The 18439-nt window shown below is 41.8% G+C and overlaps 1 protein-coding gene across 6 annotated transcripts in view; it reads left to right on the top strand.

Annotated features, from left to right (window-relative positions):
• Positions 1-17469, top strand: part of LOC124123019 (serine/threonine-protein kinase tousled-like 2) — a 68932-nt gene extending 51463 nt beyond the window's left edge. For 4 of the 6 annotated variants that reach the window (XM_046486258.2, XM_046486257.2, XM_046486256.2 and 1 more), the window contains 9 exons: positions 221-302; positions 1645-1736; positions 2672-2761; positions 3751-3920; positions 4234-4372; positions 7944-8055; positions 8764-8871; positions 9433-9533; positions 11139-17469. In XM_046486258.2, coding sequence (XP_046342214.1) covers positions 221-302; positions 1645-1736; positions 2672-2761; positions 3751-3920; positions 4234-4372; positions 7944-8055; positions 8764-8871; positions 9433-9533; positions 11139-11253 — 1009 coding nt within the window. In that variant the 3' untranslated portion in view covers positions 11254-17469. Of the gene's footprint in view, positions 1-220; positions 303-1644; positions 1737-2671; positions 2762-3750; positions 3921-4233; positions 4373-7943; positions 8056-8763; positions 8872-9432; positions 9538-11138 lie in introns of all 6 variants that reach the window. The other 2 variants (XM_046486262.2, XM_046486261.2) reach the window with 1 other exon arrangement.
• The last annotated feature ends 970 nt before the right edge of the window (positions 17470-18439 follow it).

Genomic DNA, 18439 nt, shown 5'->3' with positions numbered 1-18439 from the left:
GGGTGGCGTAAAACAAACAAAACGAACGAACTGTTCAGATTGGCATTAGCCCAACTCACTCACTCCCCAGACAGATTCTCACCGGTCTGTGAATAGTTGGTTGCCATCACTCCACACACAAACAATTTCAGTGTTACAGCCATGAAAATGATTTGATTGTTCAGAATGACATGTTGAATTTTGTTGATGCAATTTAATACTGTGATGTTCTGCTTTATAGGTTTAAGGATCATCCAACGTTAAACGAGAGATACCTGTTGCTGTGCATGCTGGGAAAAGGGGGTTTCAGTGAAGTACACAAGGTATGGAACACGTACACATTGAGTGTGGATGTGTGGGTGTGGGGGTGGGGGAGGGGGAGTGTGGATGTGTTGGTGTTGGTGTTGGGTGTGGGTGTATGTGGGGGTTATTTAGGAGGGGTGAGTGGGTGCCCCATGTTCGCCTTTTCAATCTGAAGACGGTTGTTTGATTTTAGATACGGGTGTTAAGTGTAAGTGTGAAACCCATTGCTGATGTGCGTGTTGTGGTGATGCTGGAAAATTGACACTTGATACTCGAATGATGAAATCTTTACGGTCTCTAAATCGATAAGTAATTATACTGTTGCATAGTCTAAAATATATGTACTCATATTTGAGGCAAGTGTCTCATGTTACACTGCATTCACATTATGATACATTACGACCTTCAACTAGGTGACCTTGACATTGACCTCATGTACCAGTAACTGGGAAATTATCTATTCTACAATTTGTAAGAATTTCCACAATATTTGTTTCAGATTTAACTGAAGTTTTAGGACAGTATGACCTAAACCATCTGAAATGTGTCCTTAACCTTTGGGAGTGTCACACCAAACTTTTTAAACTTTTAGCATCAGGGTTTCCCCTTGTCTATTCTTAGTGCAAGGAAATAACATTTCACTTTGCTTTGAGGTTAAATATATATTTGTAGCGACTTAGTCTCGAAATCTTTTTTAAAAAGTGTGAGAAATGTGACTCAACTTTGTGTGAATGACGTGTAGATCTAACAAAGTTACTTCAGAGATGACGTCATTGCATTGAACATGATGTTGAAAGAATTAAAACCAGGTAATTTTCAAACGTTTTTTTATTTGTTTAAAGTTAAGGGGAACTGGTAATTTTTAGAGTTGACAGACCGCCAGGACTGGCAGTTTCAAAAGCCAGGAACACTGCCTCGTTGTGTGGTCACATACCTTGCATTATCAGATTTGGTTGTTTGAACACCATCGTACCCCAACAACGTGGGTCATTGCTCATGCCGTCAACCACTGGTTTAACGAGCCCAGGCTTACTGACAGATTGTCATGACATAGTCAGCGTTATATAAAAATAATGTTTTTGAGGAAATAGCTGGAATATTGCTGAAGTGAAATAACATTCACACGCCATCATTTTCTAATGTGACCTGTGACCTGCTCATGGTTGTCTCCAGGGTCGGTCGGGTAGCCTAGTGGTGAAAGCGTTCGCTCGTCACGCCGAAGACCCGGGTTCGATTCCCGACATGGGTACAATGTGTGAAGCCCATTTCCGGTGTCCCCTGCCGTGATATTGATGGAATATTGCTAAAAGCGGTGTAAAACCACACTCACTCACTCACTCACGGTTGTCTCCTCTGTTCCAGGGTTTTGATTTGAAGGAACAGAGATATGTCGCATGTAAAATTCACCAGTTGAATCGTGAATGGAAAGAAGATAAGAAAGCTAACTATATCAAGTAAGTTTGGGGAACTTTGTTTGTAATTCTGTATTTTCTCAGTGTGCAATTTAAGAATCATAGACTGGAATCTTTGAGTCATGATAGATCCACTCACTTGTGATAGACACATGCTTCAGATAGATGCTTCAATGGAAGTATTATCCAGCATTAGAAATTGGCACTAGTCCTATAGTCCTTGCCAAACTGCCCAATAGTTCAGGTATTCCAAGGACTAGTAGAAATTTGCCATTATTAGAGGTGTTGCAATATGTTATAATCATAAGGACTAGTGGACCAGGGTTAGAAACTAACAGTTTTCGTCCACTAGTCCTTATAATGATAACATATAGCAAAACCCTTAAAAAGTGCAAATTTCTACTAGTCCTCATGATACCTTTCCCATTGGGCAGTTTGGCTTGGACTATAGGACTAGTGGACTAAAACAGGTACTTTCTAACCCTGTTGGGGCACGGGTGGCCCAGCCGGCTAACGGCGCTGTGATTCGCTGTACAGAGTTGCGTCCCTTGGGCACGCCAGAAACCTATGATTGTGGGTTCGAATCCCGGTTCGCCCCAATTATGTTTCTAGGTTTGTCAGCACCATACCCGTGCTGGTGTGTTTCACCGAACTGGTAAACGTCTAAGACCTGTATCACTTCAAGCTTTCCTCCCACATTAAGCTGACACGCCGCGATATAACTGGAATATTGTTAAAAGCAGCGTTAAACACAACTCACTCACTCACTGATATAATTGAAATGCTGTTAAAGTGATGTTAAACCAAAATCACTCACTTGACTGTTTTCGGAAACAGGAGAGTCTGTTATAGGTATTTGGTCTGGCACTTTTTGTCTTCTGAGACAGTTCCTAGACTCAACTGCAAATGTTGCCCGCGGCTGCTCTTGTCATGAAATATACATGTGTTGGTCATGGTTGTGCTTGATTTCGTTTCAGACATGCTCTTAGGGAGTATAACATTCACAAGAGCCTAGACCACCCAAGGATAGTTAGATTGTATGATGTTTTTGAAATTGACAATAATTCGTAAGTATTATTCTAGTTTTTCACTGTTATCACTAATCAGTTGGTCATGTTATGATTTATTTTTGAGAGGATGGGGCAGATTTAGTTACATGTTTTTTGTGATACATGGCATTACTATATATGCATAAATGATATGGATTCCCAGATCCCCAGCTAACTTGCGATGCTTTGGAAGAAATCTTTTCTCATCCCTCCATTTATAGGGTTAATCTAATGTATTGTAAAGGTTGATTTGATGGATCCAGTTCTGTACAGTAAACGTCATGAAAACTGAATTGATTCATAACTGGATGGGTGATGTTGGTGCTTCAGTTTGTTGTTTTAAGTTGTGTGACTGTCTGGTAGCCTAGAGGTTAAAACATTTGCTTGTTATGCTGAAGGCAAGGGCCGATTCTCTACATTGCTGTGGCGTACATAAGTCAAGTAACTACCTGACCAAACTGGTCGGGGCTTCCTTCTGATTTTGACGTCAAACATGAATCACTCAAATGATAACGATCTAAACGTTTCTGAATGGGCACAGGTAGCCCAGTCTTCTTAGACGTCGCTATTCGCCATGAAGGGTTGCTTCCCTTGGGCACACCAGAAACCTATGATTGTGGGTTCGAATTCCGGTTCGCCCCGATTATGTTTCTAGGCTTGTGAGCACCATACCCATGCTCGTGGGTTTCACCGAAGTGGTAAACGTCAGAGACCTGCATCACTTCGGGCTTTCCTCCCACATTAAGTTGACACGCCATGATATAACTGGAATACTGTTAAAAGTGGCATTAACTCCAACTCACTCACTCTAAACAGCGTGTATCTCACTAAATGTTTATATTCAGAGTCGGAGTGTTTAATGAAAGGCAATTTCACTTGATTTTCCAGATCAATTACAATTATCATATATCTCATTCCTCAATCCTCAATATCATGATAGCTGAAGAAAGCAGATGATTGATGCCAGTTGAATAATTAATTCATTGATGCCTTGATTTGTGTTTCAGATTTTGTACAGTGTTAGAGTATTGTGAGGGCAACGACCTTGACTTTTACTTGAAACAGAACAAGTGCATTCCAGAGAAGGAGGCCCGCTCTATCATCTGTCAGACAGTCAGTGCCCTCCGCCATCTCAATGAGATCAAGCCAGCTGTGATACATTATGACCTTAAACCAGGTGAGATGTGACCTTGACATTGACCTACGTATCAGTAGCTGGGAATATATCTATTCTACAATTCGTAATAATTGCACAAAATTTGTTTCAGATTTAAATGAAGTTTTAGGACAGTATGACCTAAGCCATCTGAAATGTGTCCTTGACCTTTAGAGTGTGACTGAAATGTGTCCTTGACCTTTAGAGTGTCACACTTAATTTTTTTGCATATTATTATAAAACCATGTGGTTTTTCTTTGTTAAAATGTAATTAAGATATTGATGCCCTATCATCCCAGCTGCTTTTAATTTTAATCAAATTATTTTTGCTTAGGTAATATCCTGTTAGGAAGTGGGTCCGTGAGTGGCGAGATCAAAATCACCGATTTTGGTCTGAGCAAGATCATGGACGATGAAAACTTCTCCCCCGACATTGGGATGGATCTCACATCTCAAGGGGCAGGAACATACTGGTGAGATCCAGGAGAACAAAAATAATGTTTTGATTTGTTCGTTTCGGGACAGAAAACGTCCCAAGTACCCCATGCTGTGAAGGTCCAGGTTAGAAAAGGTCTTCAGTAACCCATGCTTGTCAAAAGAGGCGACTAACAGAACCAGGTGGTTTGGAGCACTGACTTGGTTGATCGTATTGCATAGATTGATGCTCATGATGTCAGTCACTGGATTCTCCGGTCCAGATCGATTATTTACAGACCGCTGTCACATAGCTGTAATATTGCTGAGTGCGGCGTTAAACAACAAACAAAACAACAAATCTCAAATTGATGGTCAAATTGTATGTCAGTGTGTCTCATTGTCTGTCAGTGTGTCAAATTGTCTGTCTGATTGTATGTCAGTGTGTCAGATTGTCTATCAGTGTGTCAAATTGTCTCAATGTGTCTAATTGTCAGTTTGTCAAATTGTCAGTGTGTCTAATTGTCTGTCGGTGTGTCTGATTGTATGTCAGTGTGCCAAATTGTCTGTCAGTGTGTCCAATTGTCTGTCAGTGTGTCAAATTGTCTGTCAGTGTGTGTGATTGTCTGTCAGTGTGTCTGATTGTATGTTAGTGTGTGTGATTGTCTGTCAGTGTGTCTGATTGTCAGTGTGTCAAATTGTCTGTCAGTGTGTCTGATTGTCTGTCAGTGTGTCAAATTGTCTGCTAGTGTGTCAAATTGTCTGCTAGTGTGTCCGATTGTATGTCAGTGTGTTTAATTGTCTGTAAGTGTGTCTGATTGTCTTTCAGTGCATCTATTTATCTGTCAGTGTGTCTGATTGTCTGTCAGTGTGTCAAATTGTCTGTCAGTGTTTCTGATTGTATGTCAGTGTATTTAATTGTCTGTAAGTGCATCTATTTATCTGTCAGTGTGTCAAATTGCCTGTCAGTGTGTCAAATTGTCTGCTAGTGTGTCCGATTGTATGTCAGTGTGTTTAATTGTCTGTAAGTGTGTCTGATTGTCTTTCAGTGCATCTATTTATCTGTCAGTGTGTCTGATTGTCTGTCAGTGTGTCAAATTGTCTGCTAGTGTGTCAAATTGTCTGCTAGTGTGTCCGATTGTATGTCAGTGTGTTTAATTGTCTGTAAGTGTGTCTGATTGTCTTTCAGTGCATCTATTTATCTGTCAGTGTGTCTGATTGTCTGTCAGTGTGTCAAATTGTCTGTCAGTGTGTCTGATTGTATGTCAGTGTATTTAATTGTCTGTAAGTGCATCTATTTGTCTGTCAGTGTGTCAAATTGCCTGTCAGTGTGTCAAATTGTCTGCTAGTGTGTCCGATTGTATGTCAGTGTGTTTAATTGTCTGTAAGTGTGTCTGATTGTCTTTCAGTGCATCTATTTATCTGTCAGTGTGTCTGATTGTCTGTAAGTGTGTCTGTTTGTCTGTCAGTGTGTCAAATTGTCTGTCAGTGCATCTATTTATCTGTCAGTGTGTCTGATTGTCTGCCAGTGTGTCTGATTGTCTGTCTGTCAGTGTGTCAAATTGCCTGTCAGTGTGTCAAATTGTCTGCTAGTGTGTCCGATTGTATGTCAGTGTGTTTAATTGTCTGCTAGTGTGTCTGATTGTCTTTCAGTGCATCTATTTATCTGTCAGTGTGTCTGATTGTCTGTAAGTGCATCTATTTGTCTATCAGTGTGTCAAATTGCCTGTCAGTGTGTCAAATTGCCTGTCAGTGTGTCAAATTGTCTGCTAGTGTGTCCGATTGTATGTCAGTGTGTTTAATTGTCTGTAAGTGCATCTATTTGTCTGTCAGTGTGTCAAATTGCCTGTCAGTGTGTCAAATTGTCTGCTAGTGTGTCCGATTGTATGTCAGTGTGTTTAATTGTCTGTAAGTGTGTCTGATTGTCTTTCAGTGCATCTATTTGTCTGTCAGTGTGTCTGATTGTCTGTCAGTGTGTCAAATTGTCTGCTAGTGTGTCAAATTGTCTGCTAGTGTGTCCGATTGTATGTCAGTGTGTTTAATTGTCTGTAAGTGTGTCTGATTGTCTTTCAGTGCATCTATTTATCTGTCAGTGTGTCTGATTGTCTGTCAGTGTGTCAAATTGTCTGTCAGTGTGTCTGATTGTATGTCAGTGTATTTAATTGTCTGTAAGTGCATCTATTTGTCTGTCAGTGTGTCAAATTGCCTGTCAGTGTGTCAAATTGTCTGCTAGTGTGTCCGATTGTATGTCAGTGTGTTTAATTGTCTGTAAGTGTGTCTGATTGTCTTTCAGTGCATCTATTTATCTGTCAGTGTGTCTGATTGTCTGTAAGTGCATCTATTGTCTGTCAGTGTGTCAAATTGCCTGTCAGTGTGTCAAATTGCCTGTCAGTGTGTCAAATTGTCTGCTAGTGTGTCCGATTGTATGTCAGTGTGTTTAATTGTCTGTAAGTGTGACTGATTGTCTTTCAGTGCATCTATTTATCTGTCAGTGTGTCTGATTGTCTGTCAGTGTGTCTGTTTGTCTGTCAGTGTGTCAAATTGTCTGTCAGTGCATCTTTTTATCTGTCAGTGTGTCTGATTGTCTGCCAGTGTGTCTGATTGTCTGTCTGTCAGTGTGTCAAATTGCCTGTCAGTGTGTCAAATTGTCTGCTAGTGTGTCCGATTGTATGTCAGTGTGTTTAATTGTCTGCTAGTGTGTCTGATTGTCTTTCAGTGCATCTATTTATCTGTCAGTGTGTCTGATTGTCTGTAAGTGCATCTATTTGTCTGTCAGTGTGTCAAATTGCCTGTCAGTGTGTCAAATTGCCTGTCAGTGTGTCAAATTGTCTGCTAGTGTGTCCGATTGTATGTCAGTGTGTTTAATTGTCTGTAAGTGTGTCTGATTGTCTTTCAGTGCATCTATTTATCTGTCAGTGTGTCTGATTGTCTGTCAGTGTGTCTGTTTGTCTGTCAGTGTGTCTGATTGTCTGCCAGTGTGTCTGATTGTCTGTCTGTCAGTGTGTCTGATTGTCTGTCTGTAAGTGTGTCTGATTGTCTTTCAGTGCATCTATTTATCTGTCAGTGTATCTGATTGTCTTTCAGTGCATCTATTTGTCTGTCAGTGTGTCTGATTGTCTGTCAGTGTGTCTGATTGTCTGTCAGTGTGTCAAATTGTCTGTCAGTGTGTCAAATTGTCTGCTAGTGTGTCCGATTGTATGTCAGTGTGTTTAATTGTCTGTAAGTGTGTCTGATTGTCTTTCAGTGCATCTATTTATCTGTCAGTGTGTCTGATTGTATGTCAGTGTGTCTGATTGTCTGTCAGTGTGTCAAATTGTCTGTCAGTGCATCTATTTGTCTGTCAGTGGGTCTGATTGTATGTCAGTGTGTCTGATTGTCTGTCAGTGTGTCAAATTGTTGTATTATTGTGGTCATGACTTTGTTGATTGTAATTCCTCGTACCCTGATGACATGGGAAATTGCTAACTTCAAAGTTTCCTAACCCAGACTCAGTTGTGTACTGGCCGCTGTGATATTGTGAAGATTTTGCTCTGACATTAAACACCAGACAAAAGAACACTGGCTCCTATGAGAGGAGAACTTGATTCAGAATTGTTTACTCTGCCAATCATATCTGTGTTTGTTCTGCAGGTACTTGCCCCCCGAGTGTTTTGTTGTGGGTAAAACGCCGCCAAAGATTTCTTCCAAAGTTGATGTGTGGTCGGTCGGTGTGATATTCTACCAGTGTCTGTATGGTAAAAAGGTAGGTTGGCTTCACTAGGTCACCTGTATTTAGGGCAGGGGGGCCGGGTAGGCTAGTGGTTAAAGCGTTCGCTCATCACGCCGAAGACCCGGGTTCGATTCCCGACATGGGTACAATGTGTGAAGCCCATTTCTGGTGTCCCCCGCTGTGATATTGCTGGAATATTGCTAAAAGCGGCGTAAAACCATACTCACTCACTCACTCACTGTATATAGGGCTGTGTATTGGCCAATTGTTTTTTTATTGCAATATAGTGTGATACAGGGGCGGTCGGGTAGCCTAGTGGTTAAAGTGTTCGCTCATCACACCGAAGACCTGGGTTCGATTCCCGACATGGGTACAATGTGTGAAACCCATTTCAGTGTCCCCTGCCGTGATATTGATGGAATATTGCTAAAAGCAGCATAAAACCATACTCACTCACTATTGTGATACAGGTATCTGTACTGCGATATGTATTGCAATATATATTGGGAACTAAAGTGTTTGGACCCGTGAAGATCCGGGGTAGAATAGGTCTTCAGCAACCCATGCTTGCCGTAAAAGGCGACTATGCTTGTCGTAAGAGGCGACTAACGGGATCAGGTGGTCAGGCTCGCTGACTTGGTTGATGCACGTCATCGATCCCAATTGCAAACACACTTGTTACATATATTTATCAGTTGAAGTAGTTTGATTTTGTTCTTATATTGCCTGTTGTGTTTTCAGCCATTTGGCCACAACTTGTCTCAGGCGGCCATCTTGGAGGAGAACACAATTCTTAAAGCTACAGAGGTTGACTTCCCTCCTAAACCCCCCGTCTCATCAGAAGCTAAGGTACGTCCCTCCTAAATCCCCTCTATCCCCAAACCCCACCTCGTCAGAAGCTAAGGTACGTCCCTCCCAAATCCCCTCTATGCCCACCCCACCTTGTCAGAATCCAAGGTACGTCCCTCCCAAATCCCCTCTATCCCCCACCCCAACTTGTCAGAATCCAAGGTACGTCCCTGCTAAATCCCCTCTATCCCCCACCCACCCCACCTCATCAGAAGCTAAGGTAAATCCCTCCCAAATCCCCTCTATCCCCCACCCACCCCACCTCATCAGAAGCTAAGGTAAATCCCTCCCAAATCCCCTCTATCCCCCACCCACCCCACGTCGTCAAAAGCTAAGGTACGTCCCTCCCAAATCCCCTCTATCCCCCACCCACCCCACCTCGTCACAAGCTAAGGTACGATCCTCCAAAACCCAGTTATGTCAGAAGCTAAGACAGAAACGTTTCAAAACACCAGTCTTGTCAGAAACTAATGTATCCCCCTTTAAATGTGTGAGTGGCAGTGCTCTGGCAGTGCTCTGGCAGTATGTTCAAATGGTTGATTCTCCTCTCCAATGTTGCAGGCATTTATCCGGCGCTGTCTTCAGTACAAGAAGGACTTCCGGCCCGACGTGCTGATGCTTGCTCAGGATGACTATCTGAAACCCCCACAACTCAAATCCAAGTGAGTGAGTGACCTCTGCCTCCTCCTTACAAACAGCTCATCCCTGTAACTTGTAGATTCATCACTTCATAACTTACACTGATCTTATTTAATTTAAAGTACCGTATTCGACGTAATAAGCGCCCAGGGCGCTCTCAAAATTAGAAATAGGGGGCTCTTATTAGAATATTATGTTGGTGAATAGAGTTGAAAGATAAATTTCATGGTTTATAGTGACAGCCTGAAATGTTTATGTACGACAGATATATTTTCCCAGAATTTAATTGCCCATAATTAAGGGTGAATAAAACACACGAGTGTGTATTATACCCGAATAAATAAGTCTTGTGTACATTGATCAATCGGAATGGGTGCTAATTGGGATTGTTCACTAGCCAATATATCAGCAAATATCGCCGTGGGCGCTTATTAGAGCGGGGAGCTTATTACGTCGAATATGGTAATGAAATTTTATTATTGAAAGTTAATATTTATTGTTTGATTTTAAGATAAGAAACAGGTATGGTGATGTCTCATGAAGTAAAAAATGTTCATCTAATGGATTATGAAGCCTTTTCATTGATTGATTTGTTTTTTAAATATACTGCTCAAAATAAGTTAGGAACACCCACAATTGGGAGGCTGTGTTGCAATACCCACCAGCCAAGACAGATTAACTCGGGATTTCTTGGACTTCTTTTGAGTAGTATAAATTAAATGTTGTGTTGTAACATATACAAGCTGAATAATTTTGTACCCTGAGACCGAATGGGAGGTTTAACTCGGAGAATTCCAATCATATGGTGAATGTTCGTGAGACAGTGACTGGCCAATCAGATGGCTTGTGTAAGGGTGAATATTTGCAAGACTGACTAGCCAATCAAATCGCTTGTGTAATGGTGAATGTTTGCAAGACTGACTTGCCAATCAAATGGCTTGTGTAATGGTGAATGTTTGCAAGACTGACTGGCCAATCAAATGGCTTGTGTAATGGTGAATGTTTGCAAGACTGACTGGCCAATCAATGGCTTGTGTTTGCGTGAATGTTTGCATGACTGACTGACCAATCAGTGGCTTGTGTTTGCGTGAATGTTTGCATGACTGACTGACCAATCAGTGGCTTGTGTTTGCATGAATGTTTGCACGACTGACTGACCAATCAATGCCTCGTGTTTGCATGAATGTTTGCACGACTGACTGACCAATAAATGGCTCGTGTTTGCCTGAATGTTTGCATGACTGACTTACCAATCAATGGCTCGTGTATGGGTGAATGTTTGCATGACTGACTGACCAATCAATGGCTCGTGTTTGCCTGAATGTTTGCATGACTGACTGACCAGTCAAATGGCTCGTGTTTGCCTGAATGTTTGCATGACTGACTGACCAATCAATGGCTCGTGTATGGGTGAATGTTTGCATGACTGACTGCCCAATCAATGGCTCGTGTTTGCATGAATGTTTGCACGACTGACTGACCAATCAAATGGCTCGTGTATGGGCGAATGTTTTCAAGACAGTCACTGGGCAATCAGATGGCTCGTGTAAGGTTGAATGTTTGCAAAACTGACTTGCCAGTCAGGGAGCTGGTTCTATGTAGTCCTGATACGAAGGCTTCTGTTTCAGACATCTGGACAACAGCCTGGTGAGTCAGTCACCAGGGAGCAGCAACTCGACACAGGGACCGACCATCAACCTGAATCAGTCTCCGTCATTCTCCTTCGGGGATAAATACTCATAGCTCAACATAGGGGACACTTCTGGGAAAAGGCCAAACAATGTCTGAAGCAGTCGCTACAGACCAACTGCATCTGGGTCAAACTCGTCATAGCATTCAATCTCCCTTTGTTGTGGAGATAACCACATATGCAAGCTCACTGCATTGGAAGCCTGTTGCCATGGTTTTGTCTTGGTATCCATGGTAACCATTTCCAAGACTTTACTTTCAAGAAAATAAATGAATCATCCTGCCTCGCCATATTTCTAAACTATTTTGCTGTGAGACATCCAGTGATCACGCTCGCGGAGTTGCATACAGGAATGCATGTGATGGGGCCCTCAAATACTGGTGCAAGGGTCGTCATGGAGATCCAAGGTGTCTTCATGGAGATCCAAGGTGTCGTCATGGAGATCCAAGGTGTCGTCATAGAGGCTAAAAGGAGGTCCAAACGGTTGTGAGGCCCAAAGGTGTCGTTATGGAGATCTGTGTGTCATCAAGGAGGCCCAACGGGTCGTCGTGGAGATCCAAGGTGTCGTCATGGAGACCCAAATGGTCGGCATGAGGCCAAAAGGTGTCGTCGCAGAGATTCAAATTGTCATGAGGCCCAAAGGGTAGCTCATGGAGATTCAAAGGATCATGATTTAGATCCAAGGCTTCTTCATGGAGGCCCAAACAGTCCTCTGGACAGTGAGATGAGAGTGAAGCCCTGAGGCGCCCTATCACATTACATGGCGACACGTGCTAGCCCTCAAGGCATCTCTTTGTGTCTGGATCCACATCACTTCATGTGACACAACCTTACCTACCAGGAGGAGGAGTGGGATTATCAAAGTGTCATGTGACGTTCTCCAAGTTTCAGCAACGTAATTGGATACCTAAAGTGCCATACATCATGACCTGGTCTACTCGGACGGATGTGTCACAACACCAGGTGTCGCGTGTTGTATCCAGGTGTCGCGTGTTGTGTCCAGGTGTCATGAGCCGTGTCCAGATAACTGCTGTGTCTTGTGAGAGTCAACAGTCGACCGACACCAGGTGTTCCATCGGCGAGACACAAGCACCATGCGACATGACAGCCTTCGTCATATTTGTGAGTCAACCTTGGCCCGACACCAGGTGTTCTTCTACGTCATGTGATATGTGCGACTGTGAGAAATGCTTTCAGATGTGAATTACGAGCGGGTGTGATGATTCCACAAGCAGTGCTGAAAACCAAGTGTGTTTAACGTGATATGTACATATTCAACGGTCCCAACTCATGTAGATATCCTGTGAGAATAACAACCTGTGTCCTGACCCTGACGTTCACCCATTAACTTCCTTCAGTGCACGTTTCCGTGGGTAATGAAACCAAGTCGTAGGGGTACCTGGCACTCGCTTCACTGTCACCGACTTCATCCTCATCCACCAGAAAAATAGCGCATTGAAAAATTAGGTTAAAATAACTGAAGAATGATGCAAATATATTATTGCTGGGTTTCAGTAGGATTATTTCCCTAGGGCAGTGGGTAGCCTAGTGGTTAAAGGGGTGGTTGGGTAGCCTAGTGGTTAAAGTGTTCGCTCGTCATGCCGAAGACCCGGGTTCGATTCCTGGCATGGGTACACTGTGTGAAGCCCATTTCTGGTGTCCCCTGCTGGGATATTGCTGGAATATTGCTAAAAGTGGCATAAAACCATACTCACTCACTCACTCACTCCTAGTGGTTAAAGTGTTCACTTTTCACACCGAAGGCTCGGGTTTGATTCTCCTTATGGGTACAATAAGTGAAGCCCATTTCAGTGTCCCCTGCCATGATAAAATTCTTGAAATTAATCTAAAAGTGGCTTAAAACACTCACTCACTCTTGGACATTTGCTGATTGCCATTCAAAATGTCCTTTAAATGAAATAACAGAATGCTCCATCAAGAGTTGAAATGTCTGAATTTTATTGTCTCCGAAAATTTCCCTGACTTAATATATGCACAACAGATATTGACACTTACTTGTGAATAATGTTTTGACGAAATATGGACAAAATATATGTTGTAATTGATCTTACTTGTTTATATGAGGTTGGATATTTTTAAGGGAAGAGAGTGGAGTAGGTAGCCTCAGCCCATCACACTGAATATCCAGTTTTGATTCCTTGTGGGTTTTAGTGAGCCTTTCTGTCCCATCGGTACTGCTTGTTTCTGTTCCAAATGGTGTATAACTCTTAAGACGTGAATATATACCACTTAACTTTTGAAAGGGATGGCAAGATATTCATACTGTTTACATATCCATAATAAATTATCAGTTTGTTATATCATGGAATAATAGCAATGTCCCTATCTGAAGTTAAGTGGTATGCGGGTCACAAACCACACTTGTGGAAACCTTGAAAGGATTAAATTCACCTGTAATGACAGCGTCTTAATGTAGACCAGGGTGCCGTTGTACAAAGCGATCTTAGCGCTAAGGTGATCGTAACTCCCATACCATAACACAGACTTACGGCAGTCGTAGCGCTAAGGTTGTTTTGTACAACGATGTCCAGGAAATGGATATGAGTTATGGATCAAGTAACTTTTACCAAATTGGTAAAGACCTGAGCCCTGTTCCACAAAGCGATCTTAGCGCTAAGGTGATCGTAACTCCCATACCATAACACAGACTTACGGCAGTCGTAGCGCTAAGGTTGTTTTGTACAACGATGTCCAGGAAATGGATATGAGTTATGGATCAAGTAACTTTTACCAAATTGGTAAAGACCTGAGCCCTGTTCCACAAAGCGATCTTAGCGCTAAGGTGATCGTAACTCCCATACCATAACACAGACTTACGGCAGTCGTAGCGCTAAGGTTGTTTTGTACAACGATGTCCAGGAAATGGATATGAGTTATGGATCAAGTAACTTTTACCAAATTGGTAAAGACCTGAGCCCTGTTCCACAAAGCGATCTTAGCGCTAAGGTGATCGTAACTCCCATACCTTAACACAGACTTACGGCAGTCGTAGCGCTATGGTTGTTTTGTACAACGATGTCCAGGAAATGGATATGTGTTATGGATCAAGTGACTTTTACCCAATTGGTAAAGACCTGGGCCCCAAACCCACAAACCGATGCCTGCAGAAATAAGCTGCCTGGTTGTGTATAGAAAAGTATTCATAACGGAAACTGTTAAGGGCGTAGTATACATCCTTGGCTCAGGCCTTTTCGTGAGTGAGTGAGTATGGTTTTACGCTGCTTTTAGCAATGTTCCAGCAATATCACGGCGGGGGACACCAGATATGGGCTTCACACATTGTACCCGGGTCTTCGGCGTGACGAGTGACCGCTTAACCACTAGGCTACCCCACTGCCCCCTCAGCTCAGCGAAAGCCTTTAGTCTATATTCCAGTATTGGAGTTACAATCAGGTCAGACCCCTTCCGATGAAGATCAATTGGAAAGATTTTCTGCTTGTCTTCATAAATATCTAGGCAACGCAAACAGCGTGGCGTAATTGACTGAATTCTGAATCAAAATTGAATATGCTCATCTTAGACCAGTAAAATTCAGGAAGGACAAGTGACATTTTTGGGGGGGACTACCACCTCTAGAATTAGCTAGATGGCAACTTTGGCATGTATTTGACATAACGCTATCCAGAGTTTTTTTTGGATGAAATTCTCAACACATGTAGGTTCCTTTCTGATATCAGTGACGTTCCTGATTTTGAAAACAATTGATAACATTCAAAACATTGTTCATGTGTGGTAATGTACAGTATTATTTGTTTCAATGGGCCTTTATAAATTAATGTATCATAGCACCAATTGCATATCATCACATGACACTATTATTGCATGAATATGTCCCTGTTCCCATAGAAACATAATTTAGCCATAAATCTCATGTCAGTGCCTGTAAGATATGTTTTGGTATTGTAAGCTGGACCACTGTTGGAAACTAAGATCCATTTGAAACTATATCCAGAGACAAGTTCATGAAAGGGCTAAGGTAGAATGGTCTGCCATTCCAGTGTAGGTCCAGACAGTTTAATTAGTGACATATGCCGAGTTGCTGACCAAGGTGTCCACTATGCCATCCAAAAAAATACATTATCATATAATGGGTAGGTGCCTTATGCTACTAAGAAAAAAGGATTTCATTCAATCGAAAGAAACTTATGGATTACGGGAAGAAAACCTGATATAGACTATCCGAAAATTGATTAAATTTCTTATCTGAAATTATGCTTCACTTTGAGTAGGTTCTATCATCCTGAGATCCATACTCTTTTGTGTCCACTCGGACTCATAGTACCGTAGCTATTATTAGTGTCCATTCTTGTTGGCATCTTGGATGCAGAATGTTACGTCCTATCAAACCAGGCGTGAGTGAAATGGAGACATTTTCTTTGTGTGAATAGGGTAATCAATGCTAATCAACTGTGATACTGATAAAACAGGAAATTATTGTTAACAGGCTTACAAATTGGACTTTAAGTGACATACTAACATTGTCAGTTCCCAATATGGTGCTGAAATTACTCAAGATGTGGATGAAGTTGGTGCTTGCCTGCAGTGAATCTTTTGACGAGGTACCTTTAAGTACCATCAGTTTCACCGGTCCCCATGGACAGGACATTACAAACTGTGTGTCAATCTTTATTCCATATAGGAGTATATGTGATTGTAATATTACCGCAATAACGGGTTTGGGGTGGAGAAAATGTGTCTTGAGAAGACAAAAGTTTGATTTTTGTTTACCGAAATTCTGACATAACATGTCATTGCTTGTTTACACTTCAAAACAGTCCTCACAGCGGTGAAGCTATACCAAAGATATGTCGCCTGTGTTGATCAGTACTGCCCACGAGTCTAGGGCGGCCATGTTGCATGTTCCAGGAAATGGTTGTATAACTTTAACTCTTTCGTTGTCTGACCAATCTCATTCAAATTATTCGGTTTCATTCTTCACCACCTCGCTTCGATTTGTAGAAACCAACCCCAATGAACAAAAACACTTCTTCAATGGTACTCGTTTTGGGTTTAGATGCCATGTCGCGAAGAAAAGAAAAGACGGTGTATAAATATCCATAATGATATGTTGGTGTGGCCTTATTTATCCATATTTGGAGCTTGTCCTGTGTTTTCGAGGTATGTAAATCAGATATGCTGGCCTGAATGTTTCTCTCACTTGTACTGAGAATTTAGAATCCTCAATGCTGATAGGTCGATTATAAAGATCATCTGATGCAACCTCCGATAGGGGTGTCCTCAGATCATCACGGAGAGAGGTATCATATCGGAGTAAAGATCTGATTTTAATGAGATTGGTGGACGTTCAAATAAAACAAGGGAGGCAAGTTGAGCTGAAAAATGAAAAAGGCCATCCTTTGAGCTTCTATCCTTCTTTATGGACCAACTGGGACTTGACTCGGTTATTGCTAAATGTTGTGTAATGGGCTGGAGCCACCGAGAAATGGCTGATTCAGCGTTTATCAATTTCCCCTTACGTTCCTATTCTTATGGTCATTAATGCCTGGCTTTCATGGTTGTATGAACCAGAGGGCCATAGGTACTTTATTTCTTGCATTTCTCACGCGTGAACTTGTGACGCTTCCCTCACACTTCTGAAACACCCTCTTCCACCCACCGGGGACTTGTCAAGGCATTGTCAAAGTTCGATCACAGCAAAGTTTGAATACAAGTTTCAAATTGGAATTAGAACTTTTCAAATTAAAGTGATAACGGTAACGGATGCTTCAGTTTTCTGAAGGTGACTTGTAGTGCACTGATAATGCAATATGGAGCAAGAGGGTAATATATCTAGTGTCACAACTGTGTCTACGTACATTTCCGTTGAATTTAAATAAATGAGGGCTTATACAATACTTCTTCTGACAAACTCCAGTCATATAAGGCACTGCAGCTCTGTGTGGCGATGCATCCTTTGGACATGTCAGAAACCTAATATTGTGGGTTTGAATCCTGGTTCACCCCGATTATGTTTCAAGGTTCGACGGAACCATACCCATGCTTGTGGGTTTCACACAAGCAGTATATATCTGAGACCTCCATCACTTCAGCTTTCCTATCACATTAGCTGACATGTGTTATAAATGGATAAGTGTTAAAAGTAGCATTAAGTCCAACTCACTCACTCACTCACCCCGACCAACTCATTGACCTCTGACTCTGAACCTCTTCAACCAACCCAACTCTTCTGTACTCTGTCCTAAGTCTGACGTCCGAGTAGTTTCAAAGTGTTGGTTTGCCTTTTAGAACTGACCGAAAAAAAATCACTCAACTTAAATTGTCATTACCTGTTTGAGGTTTTTGTTTTTTTAAACTGAATGTGCATTGTCGAATATTCAGGGATGCCTATTAACCTGAAATATGTTCTTCACAAAATAGACATGCCTAAGAAACACCAAACCTACAGAATAGTTTTAACATTAAACAAATTGACTGGGGCTAGCTTGCTTGTGACAGTTGTCACCCCTGTAAACTTCTCAAATAGGGCATCTCCCAAATGATATTGCCAAACCTACAACTAAACAGAAATGCCACCCCACCCCAACCAACCCCCCTCCCACACGTTGCTGGACTTCCAACATGGAGAATGTATGACAATCATATTTATTTATTATCAGGCTTATAATGGGTTGTCTCCTCTTTGAAGGGGTCTTCTTGTTCAAGCAGCTCAAGATGGCTTGCATGCACACACCTCTCCTGGCAACATGTGACACGACTGTATGTAAGATTACCATGTGAGTGTTTCACTAAGGCTTTACTTGTATTTAGAAGGAAACAAGGCATTGTATTTATTCAATCTCATTAAAATCAGATCTTAGTTCTCATTGCTGCTTAACAAAGATCTGAGGACATCCCATTATGGGTCACGTCAGACTGACCTTTCGCGAACTCTGACCGACCAATGGAATTACTGACAAGAAGTCGACATTAGCCAATCAGAAGGCAGCTTTCTCATGCTTTACGGCACTTGTTTCAAATTGGCAACTACCCTTCGAAAGATATTTTGACAAATTCTCACTTAAAGATTTGAAACCTGATCAAAAGAACATTCTGGAATGGCTAATATATGGTCTAGATTGTATAGATTCAGTCGTTAAGCCCGTAATTATCGTTCGGAATACCCCATTTTAAAGATTTCGAGGTTGCATGATTAGAAATCACATTCCGACTGTCACTTTCATGATCTGGTAAGCGACGCTCTGATTGGTCGGATGAAAG

Source organism: Haliotis rufescens, unplaced genomic scaffold, assembly GCF_023055435.1.
Source record: "Haliotis rufescens isolate VD_foot unplaced genomic scaffold, xgHalRufe1.0.p SCAF_10, whole genome shotgun sequence".
NCBI classification, from domain to species: domain Eukaryota; kingdom Metazoa; phylum Mollusca; class Gastropoda; order Lepetellida; family Haliotidae; genus Haliotis; species Haliotis rufescens.
This window is presented reverse-complemented; position numbering and strand designations above follow the sequence as displayed.